This window comes from Anabas testudineus, chromosome 7 (genome assembly GCF_900324465.2).
Source record: "Anabas testudineus chromosome 7, fAnaTes1.2, whole genome shotgun sequence".
NCBI classification, from domain to species: Eukaryota; Metazoa; Chordata; class Actinopteri; order Anabantiformes; family Anabantidae; genus Anabas; species Anabas testudineus.
This window is the reverse complement of record NC_046616.1, coordinates 23,224,487-23,238,765: the sequence shown is the minus strand read 5'-3', so window position 1 is coordinate 23,238,765 and position 14,279 is coordinate 23,224,487. Positions and strand designations below refer to the sequence as shown.

The following is a 14,279-nucleotide window of genomic DNA, read 5'->3' as shown; positions in this document are numbered from 1 at the left end:
TGAAGTGAGAAGGTCAAACCTCCAGCACTTTACTGTCACACCATCAGGTGTTGGCTAGCGTAAGAGAAATGTGTAGTGTGATGTGACCATAAACTCTGGAGATAGATAGATACAGAGGGACGTCAGTGACAGGTGTAGTGGAAGGAAGGAAGATGACAGGGGCTGGGATTTTTCTAAAGTTCTTTATAAACATTTCCCAGCACTTCCTGTTCCTCTTTCTTTTCACTGGATAATTAATTCAGTAATTCTACCTGAATGACCAGGTAATGTAGGTCATCTCCATCACTGGATTTCTTTCTTCACATCTGTGGTATTGACCACCACAGAGTCCAGAAGATGATTTGTAACAGTCCCCTCCCCGACTGAAGAGGCAGAAAAGGGTTTAAATGACTTTTAATGAATTTGCAGTTATTATGTCCTGTTTTTGTTTGTTTGTTTATTATCATTTTCAAATTCAATTAAAATAAACTGTGGATAAAATGTATTACTTAAAAAATAAATCAAACTTAAAACTACAAAATGCAACTTAACACAGAGCTACAGTAGCACTGGGCTCAAAATCATTGGCCTCCCTCTCTCTGTCCGGCTCCACTCTCTATCACATCAGATACATAAGAAGCTGCTTTAAAACGATCAATCAGAAATCCTGGAAATTCTCTGATACCAGGGTACAAGCCTCGCTAAAAAAGCAAATACTTCCTCTAGCATAATAATAATCTACTGGGACTAAAAATAACTCAAAGTAAAAGTACTGTACTAAGTAACTGTAGCATGAAGAACTGACATTCATGTAACTTCATGTGTCCTAACAATATTTTAATGAATCTTCCAGTTCACCCTAAAAGACCAAGTCTAGCAGCAACTAAGCTACTCCTTCTGTACAGCTACATTTGAGTACAGAGAATCTGAAGCCTGTTCAGCATGGTTGGCAGAACCTGCTTCTTCCCAAGGCGCAGAGTACACGACATTATCTGTGTTCCCACAGGGGGCGCTGTGCAGAGAGGCAGCTGCACTGCTGGGAAAATCCACCACAGACACGATTAATATCCGGGAGTTTGAGTCTTCAGGCTGGTAGGAAACAGAGGCAGGTCAGACATATGGTGACATCCCAACACTCTGCAGCTTTAGAAAACACAACTGAACCTCCAGTGCTTTCAGTTAGTTAAGGCTGGAGACATACTGGCTGTTAAGTACTGTTGCCCTCCAGTAGGGATGATAAGGCTCTAGTCTGCCCTCTGCTGGGTCATTTATTAGTAAATAATAACCTGACCATAAAGAACAGGGTCCAAGTACCAGTAGAGCGTTTGAACTAGTTTAAGTTCTGTGAGTGGATTTTAGGTTTTTCTAAAATGTGTTGATTTAGTGGATTAAATACACTTGAACTTTTCCTACAGTGCTCCTGCTGTTTTACTTACTGGGCTCTGAGCACAGGCTGGAGGAGCAGTAGCTAAGCTGTATCTGTTTGTGGTTTCCACTCCATTTGGTTTGGTGTCAGCTGTAGACCCTTCCACAGGAGGAGACGTGCTCTGTCTGTCCGTCTCTCGGATCTCTTCATACGTTGGACTAACCTGCAGGAGGAGGACCAGGGCTTGGTTTGTATCAGTGCTGTCACACAACACTAATGATGCTCACATGTCCCAGATGATCTCAGACTTACCTCTGTGACATTATCATACGCTGTTTCCTGAGGATGTTCTGAAGAACATGCAGAAGATTCAGATTGGATATTTTAGGTATTTGTTTGTCTGTGTTGTTCAGTTTCAGATGTTTAGTAACTCGTGTTCTGTGTATATGTTCTCTTACTTTACCTTTAGGTTTCCTGTCTCTCCTCCTCCTCAATATCAGCACAGCCACTAGTGATGCGATGCTGATGATGACCAGAGTCACAAACACATAGAGCAGCACACCTGTGAGAGCAGAATATGCCCCTTTTATTCTGACACGTGTTCATTTTAAAATACAGTATGGAGCCTACACAGCTGAAATCTGAATTATGTCCCTAAAGAAAGAAAAACAAAGAACAGCTTGAAACCAACCCCTCAACACAGCATGGTTAGCAGGTTAGCATCTGTTTAACCAGGGACAATGTGAAGATATACTTGTTGACAAGTCTGTCAACCATTCTAGCCATTCATAGGTTTAGGTTTTTAGTAAACATTAAAAAATAATGTACCTGAACTACAAGATGATCCTGTTTGGAGCTGTTTGGTGGTTTTAGTGGAGGATGATAATTGTGTGACACGTCCTGAACTGGAGCTGAAACTCACTGATGCTGTTGTTCGTGTTGTTGTAGGTGGTATAAATGTGCTTCTTGTTGTCAGTGTGCTACTTTTCACAGATGTTGTTGTTGTTGTCGGTTTTGCTGTTGTTGATGTGAAGTTGTCTAATGTGGCACAAAATGTATAGTTAGTAATTCTATTATTAAGCACATCATTCTTGTAGGTGATTTGATTTTATTTCTCTTTTTTTGTCACAGTGATGATCTTCAACATATGATTTAATAAAAGTTGTCGACTTTGACAAAAAACATAAAAAAAAAAAACTCATTAATGTCAAAGTGAAAACAGGTTTCTACATTGTAATGTCAATGAAATAAAAATATGATACGATTAAATCAGTGTTTGTATTAATATTCACCCCCTTTAAAATGACTGAGCTAATTCAACAGAGGTCCAGATATTTTGTGCTAGTAGTCCCACAATTAGTAAAAAGGGCATCACCTGAGTGTAGTGAATATGTCTCAAGTGATTGCAGTATAAAGACACTGGTTATTCAGTATCCCTGGCTACCATTACACCATGAAGACAAAGAACAGAGTGGCATAAAACGCCAGTGTTTCAAAAACTTTTTTGTCAAAGTTGCTAACTTTTATTGACCATGACTGATTTAAAACGTCAATAAAAAGGTAAAACATCCGAGTGGTGAATACTTGTTCTAGGCACTGTATATTTCTAGATTTAACTGGAATTTCAAATCATTTTAAAGTGACTTGATCCAACTGAGCATCATGTTGAACCAGAACAAGAGATGAAAATAGAACAAGTCTGACAAGACTTATTGATAAAATATAAAGAGAGAAACAAACGTGAGTCATACATTAAAAGACTGAAAATTACTTACTGAAAAAGAAGCAGCAGATAAATACGTGATGAGCTTTCATGTTGTGTTTCAGCTGTTCTTCTTTGTTCAATGACAAACTAGGAACTTGTCACTTCTTTAAAAACACTGTTCTGTCTTCCCCCCCTTTATTAACCTTTTTTTCTGCTCCACAGTTCATTGTGTGCAAGTGGATGTATTATTTTACAGCATGTTTTTGTTGTATTTTTGGACCTCAGCAGAGTTTAAAATCAGTTGAATACTACTGTCACACCTGAAACATAAAAAAAGACAAATTAAACATTATATAATGTTGATTTGTCTTATAATGTATACATTAACATTAAAAAGGTGTCAGGGAAATACACATTACTTAACAGTTGGCACACAATATACACAATAGAAAGTAGTTCATAATATCATTATGTAGGCCTTAAAATAAGTTCCACGGGAAGTTTAAACCCAGCCATCACCAACTGAGAGACAGCGTATGTAGGTCAATCAATAGAAAAAAATCACATGATTTAACTCAAATTACTTTAATCAGCTATGGAAACCATTCTCCACAGTAGTGCAGTAGCACCTTAATTAAAAGTGTGCACACTGATTGTTGTGAAAGCATCATATACTGTAGGTGAACAGGTGCCATCTTCCATGACATTGTCTTGCATGACATCATCATACACACCTGCATATGGCTGCACTTTCACAGCAAAGCAAACGCCAAGCACAACAACAAGCACTAGATTGTCTCTGTAGTGTACTGATCCTTGTGAAGTCTAGTTTTGCATTCAAACACTGCTGGTCTGGTGCATTTGCACTGCTCATTATGACATCTACATTATGTACAGTGAATTGTAGGAAAAAGGGAATGTATGATGTTAAAGTTAGCCTTTGTTATGTTTAGCCTTAGGGTAGCTGATTAGCATCAACTACATTTTATCAATTACAATAACAATATGAAAATTTTTTCAAGTGAGGTGAAATAATTGTTTGCATAAATATTCACCCCCTCAGGTCAGTATTTAGTAGATGCACCTTTCGCTGCGATCACAGCACAGAGTCGTGTGTGAATAGGCCTCAGTCAGGCGTTCACATCATATTTTAACCATGATTGATTTATAATGTCAATAAAAAGGGGAAAGCACGTTCACTTCCTGTTAGCTGTTGTCATCACATGACCTACCTGAATACCTACCTGCCAGTATTACCCTTACGTTTATGGTGTGTGCATGTGTGTGTGTGTGTGTGTGTGTGTGTGTGTGTGTGTGTGTGTGTGTGTGTGTTGATTTAAGTGTCATGCAAGTCTGTCATTTGTATATTTTATGATGTGTGTACACTGTACACACCATCTTATCTCAAAGAACTCAGAGCCTTTAGCTACCAAGCCCCTCTCCTGTGGAACCAGCTCCCAGTTCAGGTTCGGGAGGCAGACACCCTCTCTACATTTAAGACTAGACTTAAAACTTTCCTTTTTTATAAAGCTTATAGTTAGAGATGGATCAGGTGACTCTGAACCATCTCTTAGTTATGCTGATATAGATTAATCTGCTGGGGGAACTATACTGACAAACTGAGCTCCTCTCCTCTCTCCTTTCTCCTATTAACTTTAACTTTGTCATTAACTTTGTGTCTTCTCTCTCCTGTAGTTGTGTTTCCTCCTCTCTGTCTCCCTCTCTCTGTACTTTTCTGCAGGTATCCTCGGCCTGGAGCTGTACATCTCCAGAATCCAGTTCATCTGCCCAATGTTCTTGATGCTTGTTGTTGTCTTTATTGCCTGCTGTTCTTTTCTCTCTTCTCTTTCCACTCACCCCAACCGGTCGAGGCAGATGGCCGCCCACTATGAGCCTGGTTCTGCTGGAGGTTTCTTCCTCTAAAGGGAGTTTTTCCTCTCCACTGTTGCCTAAAGCTTGCTCAAATGGGATTGTTGGGTTTTCTCTATATATATATATTTTTTTGTATAATTATTCTCTGTAAAGTCTTAAACCTTACACTGTAAAGTGCCTTGAGATAACTTCTGTTGTGAATTGGCGCTATACAAATAAAACTGAATTTTAATTGAATTAAATTGAATTGTATACTATGAATACTATGTGTGCTTAATTACTTTGGTTTGGGGATGTTTTATTATATTTTCCACTATGTGGAAACATAGTGAATACATTTAACCAAAATGTTTCCATATTCGTTAAATAGATACTAAATATTGATTGAATAAATTGTGAGTTACATAATTAGTCCAGTACAACTCATGAATAAAAAATAAACAATGTAATTGCCACTTCTGAAGCTGTCCATCACTGATATAGTGGGAAACCAGAAACGTATAAAACCTTCAAAACTAAACAAAAAGCTTGTGTAGTGTCTGTGGGAGAAACAGAAGCTTTCTGAAGCTCTGAATCTATGTGAAGCAGTGGTGATGAAATTATGCAGCCTTTCAAAGCATTTGGCAGTCAGACAGTGAGATCTGCTGCAACATCCTTGGTATTACTGTCACTCACGTGGATCACCCATTAACACGGGTTCACAAATATTATAACCTTAAAGAGTCAGGTGGAACTATACTTCAACACCATACACCAACATTATTTTGCATTACTAGCTGAATATATAACAACGTATGTCAGACTGTGACATAGAATCTTTCAAACAAGCAAAATAATGCCATGTTATTATCAGCGGCAGACAGGGAATTTGCTGTGTGCCTTGAATTTTACTTAAATTTACTTAGAGGCAGACTTCATTTACTGTAGAAGTAAGTTTGTTTTTTAAATAAAGGCTGTGGTTGACTTGTTTAAACAACATTTTATAGGATATGTGAATTTACACATTAAATATGTCAAAGTCTTGAGCATCATTTTTTATTAAATAAATACATTATTAATTATTGATAAATACATTTTTGTTATTTTTGTTTTTATCATCTCCTTGTAGTACAAACTTTATTATACAAATCATCTGAATAATTAACTTGTAGCATTATTATATATATATCTATATATTGACTTAGCTGAGTTTGTATAGCCACCTGGAACATGCTCCACATGTTTCCCATCTCAGGGAGTTCAGGGTAAAAAGCACACCTCTTTTTTTCTCTGCATCTCTTTGAGTCTTTACTGTTGGACAGACAATAGTTCTCAGAACAAATGACCTTTTTTCTAATCAAAATATTTAAATAAACTGACCCACAGTAGTTTATTAAGCAAAAATATAAAAAGTAACACCAATGAAACTGCAAATTAATGTAAAAATAATGAAGAAAAGAAACATCACTTCTCGAAGTCTGTCACATCAGCAGAGCTACACCTGATGTAGAGCAACATTTGAGTAGAGAGAAGGTGAACTGTCGTTGGTCCCATTAGTAGAACTTGCTTGAACCCGAGGTGCAGAGTAGATGACATTATCTGTGTTACCAGAGGAGACGCTGTGGAGAACATTTGGAAAATCCACCTGAGAGTAGATTAATTGAGTGGAGATATCTTTAATCTGGAAGAAAACAAAGAAAGACATGTAATTTTAGTTTCCCACCAGAGAAATGCTGTAAATTCCCTCATGCTTATTAGATACTAATATATTATCAGGATGTGTTGTTATTCAAATTCAAATCCATGATAAATGTAGAAAAGACCACAATAGTGAGAGATGAGGACGGAAGTAACTAAGTGCATTTACTCAAGTATTGTACTCAAGTACAGTTTTGAGGTGCTTTACTGGACTATTTCCTTTTCATACTATTGTTACTTAACTACAAATGTATTTCAGCAGTTACTAGTTTTACTTTTTGCAGGTTCAGATTCTGGTAAAAGAACCTGATCATATATGGATTAATGTCCTGTCACTATATAAGATCATTACATTCAGCCACACCTTCACCAACAGCTGTTCTCTTCCACAGTTTGTAGGTTACAACACATTTTAACATAACTTTCACTTTCATCTTTGAGAATTTGTCAAACAAATCTGGACTAAACTTCTATGTTATATTCTCAAAGGTGTGAAATTAAAAACACACAGTTTTCTTAGTGGAGTAAATTTAGTGCATGTACATTTTGTACTTTTATCCAAGTGGAAAGATTAGAGGGTACTACTTGTAATAGAATATTTCTTTAGGCAAATATTGTACTTTCCACTTTTACTTGAGTATTTTAATGTGTACTTTAAGTACACATATCTGTTGATTGGCATGTGTGCAGGTGTTACTCCATGTGTTTAAGGTTTTTGTTATTTTCTGTTCTTTAATTAACTTTTTGCTCCTTTGAATTTGGTTTCAGAGCCACATCACTGCACTATACCTACAAACCTTCAACAATTTGCAGCCAGCAGTTTGGCTCGGCTTTAACCCTAAACTAACATTTCACAACAGCACAGGTGATTACCAAATGGATTAGTCACTGGGAGTAAAGGGAAGAGCTGAGGTTGAAAAGTTTGACCAGCTCAATAATAGATCTGTAAAAAAGAACAGGGGTTGAATGTTCTAATTAAAAGTTATTTCTTTAGTTAGTAAGTTAGTTCTGCTTATGAGTCAAGAAAGCTGCATGAAGTAACAGCTCTTCCTGTTTCCATACAGGAAGTGACACTGCTGTGGTTGGATGATTTTTGACTTTTTTTACCAGTTGTCTCAGCTAATCATCATCTGAGTGTGTTTAAGTTTAGTTTAATCTTCACATCTATTACTTTATAGATGAATACCTCTATCTATTAATACCTAAAGTACCCCTTCATCCCTTTGTATGTGCACACTAGCACCTGCAACCTGCAGTTTGTGGACTAATACTCCAAACCACAGAAGTCTTTAGCCTGAGATCATTCTAAATCATTGACATGTGCTGGGTTTTCAGAATACCTTTTCAATGTTCAGTCAACTACAGATGTTGCAAAGTAAAAATATAGAAAAGCTGCAGGTTGTGTACAAACACATTTATGACATATTATACCATCTACTGTGCATTGGTGTCTGTGTTCCATGCAGCACTAATTTTGACACACACACACATTTTTGGGGGTTAGGTTAGATAATGTTGTTGTGTGTCAAAGATAAAAAGGGCAGTGCTGCAATAAGCTACAAAACAGATAAATGTACAGAAAATATACATTTAGTTGTTAAAAAATGATACATAAATATACATATGATGCTAAACTAAATAAATAAAAAGTTGTCCTCAAGTTCAGTAGAACATACTCAGAAAATAGCACATGTGACTCATCAGACAAGATGTTGTTGGTCTGACTGATGACGGTGTGTTCAAATAGATCTTATGGAGTAAATGGGGCGAGGGAACCCCTCTGGTGAGGAGGCTCAAAACATCCAAACTAACCAGTGACATAATCATTAATTTGTTATATTATATTATATGCATTTCTGTATTCCTTGTTATTGCACATTCATCTCAACATACAACTGCACAGGCCTATTATCCTGCTATCCTATTATTGTCTGTGTGTGAATGTGTATTTCTCTCAGTTAGCCCACTAGAGGAGGTCGGGCCCTTAAACCATCTTCATGAAGTGGCACCAGTGGCCTGCTAGAGGTCATTTCTGAGTCCATGCAGGGATGTTATCATAGAATCGTGTTTTCATAGCAGTGTCGTCTGAGGGCCTGAAGATCAAGGGCATCCATTAATGAGATCTGTCAATTGTCTTTTGATTATATTATAGCCTGCAGATCATGACCTATTCAAAGTCTTTGCAATTTTATTTAGAAATGATTTGACTATTTATGGACGCAGCTCTACACATTTGCAAACCTCTGTCAATCTTTACTTGTGACAGACTCTGACTCTCTAAGATGATCTTATACCCAATCATGTCGTTGACCTGTAGACAATTATCCCAGTTAGTTGGTGGTGTGTTCTTCCAGCGTTTCCTTTTTAGTTTCACTTTTCCAGTCCTTTGTTGCCTCTGTCCTGACTTTTTTGAGACAGATGTTGCTGTTATCAATTCAAAATGATCTGATCTTTTTTTCTTAAAATTCTGCCCTTCTCAGTTTAAACATTTGATATGTTTTCTATGTTCTGCTGTGAATAAAATATGGGGTTATAGGCTTTGTAAACTTTTTAGGGACTGGGGTTTTATTAGCACATTAAAATGTCTAGATTAATTTCATGTGTTAATGTGTGAACGTGAAAGAAATGTCTGGGATTAGAGAAAATTTTGTTTTCTTGAAGTTAAAATCCTGCTGCTGTTTCACTCACTGGGTTCTGAGCACAGGCTGCAGGGACAGTGACTAAGCTGTATTCATCTGTGGTGTCGACTCCATTTGGTTTGTTGTATTTGGCATAAGCGTAAACTGTAGAGACTTTCACATCAGGAGATCTGCTCTGTCTGTCCTCCTCTTCGATCTCCTCATACACCTGGCTGACCTGCAGGAGGAGAAGTGCATGATTTGTATCAATATCAGCTGCTTTCACAAACACTAATGATGCTGAGATGTTCCAAATGTAGTTAAACTTACCTCTCTGACAGTCTCAGCATACACGGTTTCCCTGAGATGTTCTGAAAAACATGAAGTTAAAAAGATGAGTTAATTAAACTCACACTGGATCTGTGTGGTTTTTAAATCAGTTAATTCAGTTAATGAGGGAAGTTTGTCTGCAGCCAGGTGAACAAAAAAAGTAAATTAATAAATAATCAAAACAATAACATGGTCAGTCACACATATTTCAGCATAAACAACATAGACAAATGACGAGCACAGACAAGGCCGTTGAGCAACCTGTTGGGCCTTTCCTGGGAGTGTGTTCATGGTGCCAAGGTCCCTAGAGATCCCTGTCCCTGCCATCCTTCCCCGGCAGGCAGAGGGCCCAGATGAAATCGACCTCCTTCAGACCACTGGTCATTGAAAACTTGGAGCCCCTTTCCCCCTGGCTACTGCTCTCCTGTAGCTGGTTACCACCCTCACCCTCCTATTCCTGTAGACACATCCAGTGATGCGTTCGCTGTGTTTGCTTGTGTAGCATCCTTCCTCCCGGCAGGATGGGACCTGTGAGGGAGATGTTGGCAGAGGTGGTGCCTTTGCCTTGCATTCAGTTGATTCTGGGTGGGGGCTTTCTCTGATGTCACGCCTCATGATATGCTCTACACACTCCCTGGGGAGGCGTCTTAAAGAGAAAGCACCTGACCTCAGGTGGTAATTTCCCCGTACATATGGAATATGTAGCTGAGAACTCTGGTTACTTAGCTAACCGGTGCATTTAGTTTTATGTATTTAAAACATATGAAATTAAAAAACGGGCCCCTGGGTTTCATACAACATTACCTTTGATTTTCTTGGGCTTCTTTCTGCAGAATATTAGCACAGCCACTAATAATATGATGATTATGGTGACCAGGGTCAGACTCACATACAGCAGTGTACCTGTGGGAGCAGAATACATTAGTTTTACTCTTACACTGCATTAGATATTGTGAAAAATTGTACATCTAGACTCTAGATTAAGTACATATAGGGCCTTAAGGACTCTTCATGCTATGCTGTCAAGCTAATAGCAACATCATTTAGATACAGGTCAATTAGTACTTTATAACAAAATCTAACATAATGAACACTTTCAAAATGTTTGTACTATATTAGATTATAGAACTGTGAAGCAGCTCAGAGTTGGCTGCACTCTGTGTTAGTTATGTTTCCAACTGTGATGTCTTGACATTCAGTGATGTATGAAGACAATGGAGTTTTTTCACACAGTTTAACAAATCTGAAGCATGTATGAAAACAGGAGAATAGTGTTTATAGTTTAAGATTTTCTTTGTTGTACATGGTATTATTGATGTTTAGTTGTCCTGTTATACTGTTTAAGCAATCAAGAAAAAAAATGTAACAAACCACAGCATTGGTTACTAAATTCTACGGAAGCCCTGTGGGCTGGATTTTTTTTTATTTATTTATTTTTTTCAGTTTTTCTTCCAGTTGTGCAATGGTTGACTTTGGACATGTGTCTGACACTGAGTTGAAATGAAGCCAGACTTTTGTAGAAGCCCTTAGCAAATACACAGTGTAACACACAGTGATGTGTTACACATCACTGTGTTCTTTTCCTGGCAGTTCAGGATAACAGTTGATGTCTTTAAGTTAATATTGAGTCCAGTTAGTCCGTGTAGTGACATTGACCATAGCCAAATGCAAGAAAAAAAAAAAAAAAAAAAGCAGTGTACTTTATTTACATGTCATACACCCAAAGGTACAACCCACAGTCTTACCATACAAAGATCAAACAAACCTTTAAAAAAAAAATAGAAAATACTATCAATCCTACTCATGACAAACTACTGTAACTCACAGCTTGTGATAAAAAGAACATTGATGCCATTTCACTGCATCATCCATGGTTCGAATCTGCCTGGAGACCTGAGATTAATAATGTTTTTTGAATCTTGAATCTTACTCCCCCTCACTTCTTCTTCCTATGTTTCCTGACTGCCTCCTCACCAACACTATCAAATAAAGACAAAAATGCTATAAATAAATAACACAACCTCAGCGTGTCACCCCTTTGCCCTCTGGACACACACACCACTAGAAAACAGCTCAGAACTTTCTCACTTTTTGTTAGTCTTGATCAACTCCTGCAGCCTAATCTAAGATTAGACAGACCCAGGATTGATACAGGTCTGGATATGAATCACAACCAGAATCCTCATTCCATTCTCAAAGGTGAGACAATCATCAAAACTCAAACTTTATACCTCAGTATGTCAAAGAGGCTGAATCCACACGAAACTATGAACTGTGATAGTTTTATCCTGCTTCTGTGTGGCTGGAATCTAAGTCACTCATTTCCCCATCTCTATCAACAGATGAGTAAAAACACACAGGGATCAGCTCAGTGACAAACGTTTTTTATTCTAAAAGGGGATTTTATAAGCTAACAGTCTATAAAGTAACTCCACCTTTACCAACTGCTACAAATTAATGATGATGATTTTTATATATTATATATTATATATAACACTTAAGAACATTTTCTGAATTAGCCCATTCTGCAGGATATGTTCACTTACTAGTCTAGTTATTAAATATATGGTATGTTTTTCAGTGTGGTGTTTCTACTCTTGTTTGACTACTGAATCACACATTTATATATAAGATTGCAGACATGTTCTGGTTTTATGGCTCAGACTGTCCTACCTGAACCTGAAGGTGATTCAGTCCCAGGATGTTTGGTGGATTCAGTAGACGAACAGAAGACTGAACTCTGTGTTGTTGATGTTGTTGTTGGTGGTTGTGTGGAGGATGATGAAGGTGATGTAGAAGTTTGGTGAGTGGAGTTTGGCTTCAAAGCAGTTAAAGCTGTGAACAATGAAACATGATACTAATACAAAATAAACCTAATGAGAGAATATAAAACAGTGTGTGTGCATGTGTGGAACTGTGTGAGTTTGTTGGTTTTCTACCTGACTACTGTTGTAGTGTTGTGCAGCACTTATTTTTCAGACTAAACATATCAGGTGATTTGAAACCTGAGTATCTGTCAGGGAACAGTCAGTTTCCTCAAACCTCCAGAGACATGAAGGAACATTTTCATCACTTTCAGTAAAACTCACCTTCTGTCACCAAGAGCTCAAACTTCTCATAACCATCAGGACCAAATGTTCTGTCCAAACTACATGTGTACCATCCAGAGTCAGACTTTTTCAGCTGTGTGATGCTCACATACATGATGTTTGATCTTTCTTTATATTCAATACTGTATCTGTCTCTCTGAGCTCTGTCATTGGTTGTTTCAATGAGAATGTTTCCTGTTGTACATTCTTCTTTACAGAACAGCTTCCTGCTGCCAGAGAAATAAAATTTGCATTTAACTGTGATGTTTCCTCCTTCAGTTCCTGTATGGAGTTCCTCTGAATTGATGAGACCAGTGTTTCCATCCTGCAGAGCTGTTGACAACATGAACAATCAATAGTTACAATCTTGCTGCAGATGCTGCAGTCTGATGAGAATTCCTGTTTTATGGTTTATGTTTTCATCTTTATAAATCAGAAAATGTAATTAGTACAGGTTTTATAAAATTCTCTACACTTCTAACATCTGTTGACATGCTTGACATACTAAAATATTACAGTTGTACAAGTTAAGGAACTGAAAATGTTAAAACTTATGGTTAAATATAATAAGCAACAGAAACATCTCGCTGTCAGTGGGTAAGTGCAAACTGCACTGAAGCTTGATAATAATCTTTTGTTTTTATTTCAGTCTATCATCCTAACATTGTCTTCATTAACTTGTTACAGTTTGGAACAGGGGCTAATTTCTTTTATCCTAATAAATCAGGTTAAAGTGAAGTTTCTGACACAGAAGTTGTGAAGATCAGTTTACTTTCTGTGTAATGATCTCATCACCATGTTAGAGGTGATGTTTCTGTTGTATGCCTTTGATATGTTGGTCTCAAACTCTGTAGTAAGATAACATCCACTTTCTTAATCCCATGTCCAAAGCTCCGATTGGTCACATGGACACATTCCAACTTTTGATAATGTGGTCAACCAGAATCCATCTATGTTTTATAATTCAGTTTTCTTTTTTGATATTTTCACATCCATTTGCATGTTAAATGTGGTTTTAACTGTGTTACTGAGCATAGCCTTGGTAACATTTGTTACCAAGGCTGCTAGCTTTGGTTTTCTGCTGCAGTGTTTATTCTTGCCAAGCTGCTTAAAATAAAATGTGTAATACAGTTTTTTTCCTCTCCAGTTTTAATGATGTCAACAGCACGGTAACAAACCACTGTGCAGTATTAGAACAGTTGCTCTGAATTGTTTTGGTATTATCCGTCTCTAAATATAATCTTTGATCAGCATCTGTTACAGAGGTATTTTCCTGTTTTCTGTGAATGGTCTCTGAGCTGCAGGGACGTAGAAGCAATAGAAACAAACTGCCTGTAACTGAGTCTAAATACAGAAAATGTAAAACAGAAAGTACAGAAGAAGATTATTTTCATGATTAACAGACAGAGATGTAGTGAGATGAATGATGTTGTTTCCATTTGCACAGAATGTGATAAAAGGTTTATTGCTAATATTAATATGATCATAACATAAAGATAAACAGATAAACTGTGAGATGTGTGATAACAGATAATGACAGAAGCACAAAGTGAAAATACTCACTGAGGAAGAAGTAGATTAAAGTTCGAACTTTCATCTTGAGGCTCTGATGGTGTCAAGCTACCTCTCTTCCTTGTTCGAAC

The 14,279-nt window shown here is 37.3% G+C and overlaps 2 protein-coding genes across 2 annotated transcripts; both read right to left on the bottom strand.

Annotated features, from left to right (window-relative positions):
• Window positions 1-455: 455 nt before the first annotated feature.
• LOC113167230 (protein let-653-like) lies at window positions 456-5,610 on the bottom strand. The gene is made up of 6 exons (XM_026367653.2): window positions 5,598-5,610; window positions 2,174-2,383; window positions 1,809-1,907; window positions 1,658-1,695; window positions 1,416-1,568; window positions 456-1,068 (listed from the first exon to the last, which is right to left on the bottom strand). The coding sequence occupies exons 1-6, from the start codon at window positions 5,608-5,610 to the stop codon at window positions 868-870; spliced, it is 714 nt and encodes a 237-aa protein (XP_026223438.1). The 3' UTR covers window positions 456-867.
• A 653-nt stretch (window positions 5,611-6,263) lies between these two features.
• Window positions 6,264-14,279, bottom strand: LOC113167641. Its single transcript, XM_026368429.1, has 7 exons — window positions 14,200-14,279; window positions 12,637-12,969; window positions 12,221-12,382; window positions 10,352-10,450; window positions 9,548-9,588; window positions 9,288-9,455; window positions 6,264-6,582 (listed from the first exon to the last, which is right to left on the bottom strand). Exons 1-7 carry the CDS (start codon window positions 14,231-14,233, stop codon window positions 6,397-6,399), a joined length of 1,023 nt encoding a protein of 340 aa, XP_026224214.1. The 5' UTR covers window positions 14,234-14,279; the 3' UTR covers window positions 6,264-6,396.

Bases quoted from the DNA above. Each gene is read 5' to 3' on its own strand.
- LOC113167230 (XM_026367653.2), bottom strand. The intron at 1,908-2,173 runs GTACATTATTTT...CTGCTCTCACAG, and splicing joins AGGATCATCTTGTAGTTCAG to GTGTGCTGCTCTATGTGTTT. The intron at 1,696-1,808 runs GTAAAGTAAGAG...CATGTTCTTCAG, and splicing joins GAGAGACAGGAAACCTAAAG to AACATCCTCAGGAAACAGCG.
- LOC113167641 (XM_026368429.1), bottom strand. From the start codon at position 14,233: ATGAAAGTTCGAACTTTAATCTACTTCTTCCTCA. The intron at 10,451-12,220 runs GTAGGACAGTCT...CTGCTCCCACAG, and splicing joins TGAATCACCTTCAGGTTCAG to GTACACTGCTGTATGTGAGT. The intron at 6,583-9,287 runs GTGAGTGAAACA...GTTTTCTTCCAG, and splicing joins CAGCCTGTGCTCAGAACCCA to ATTAAAGATATCTCCACTCA.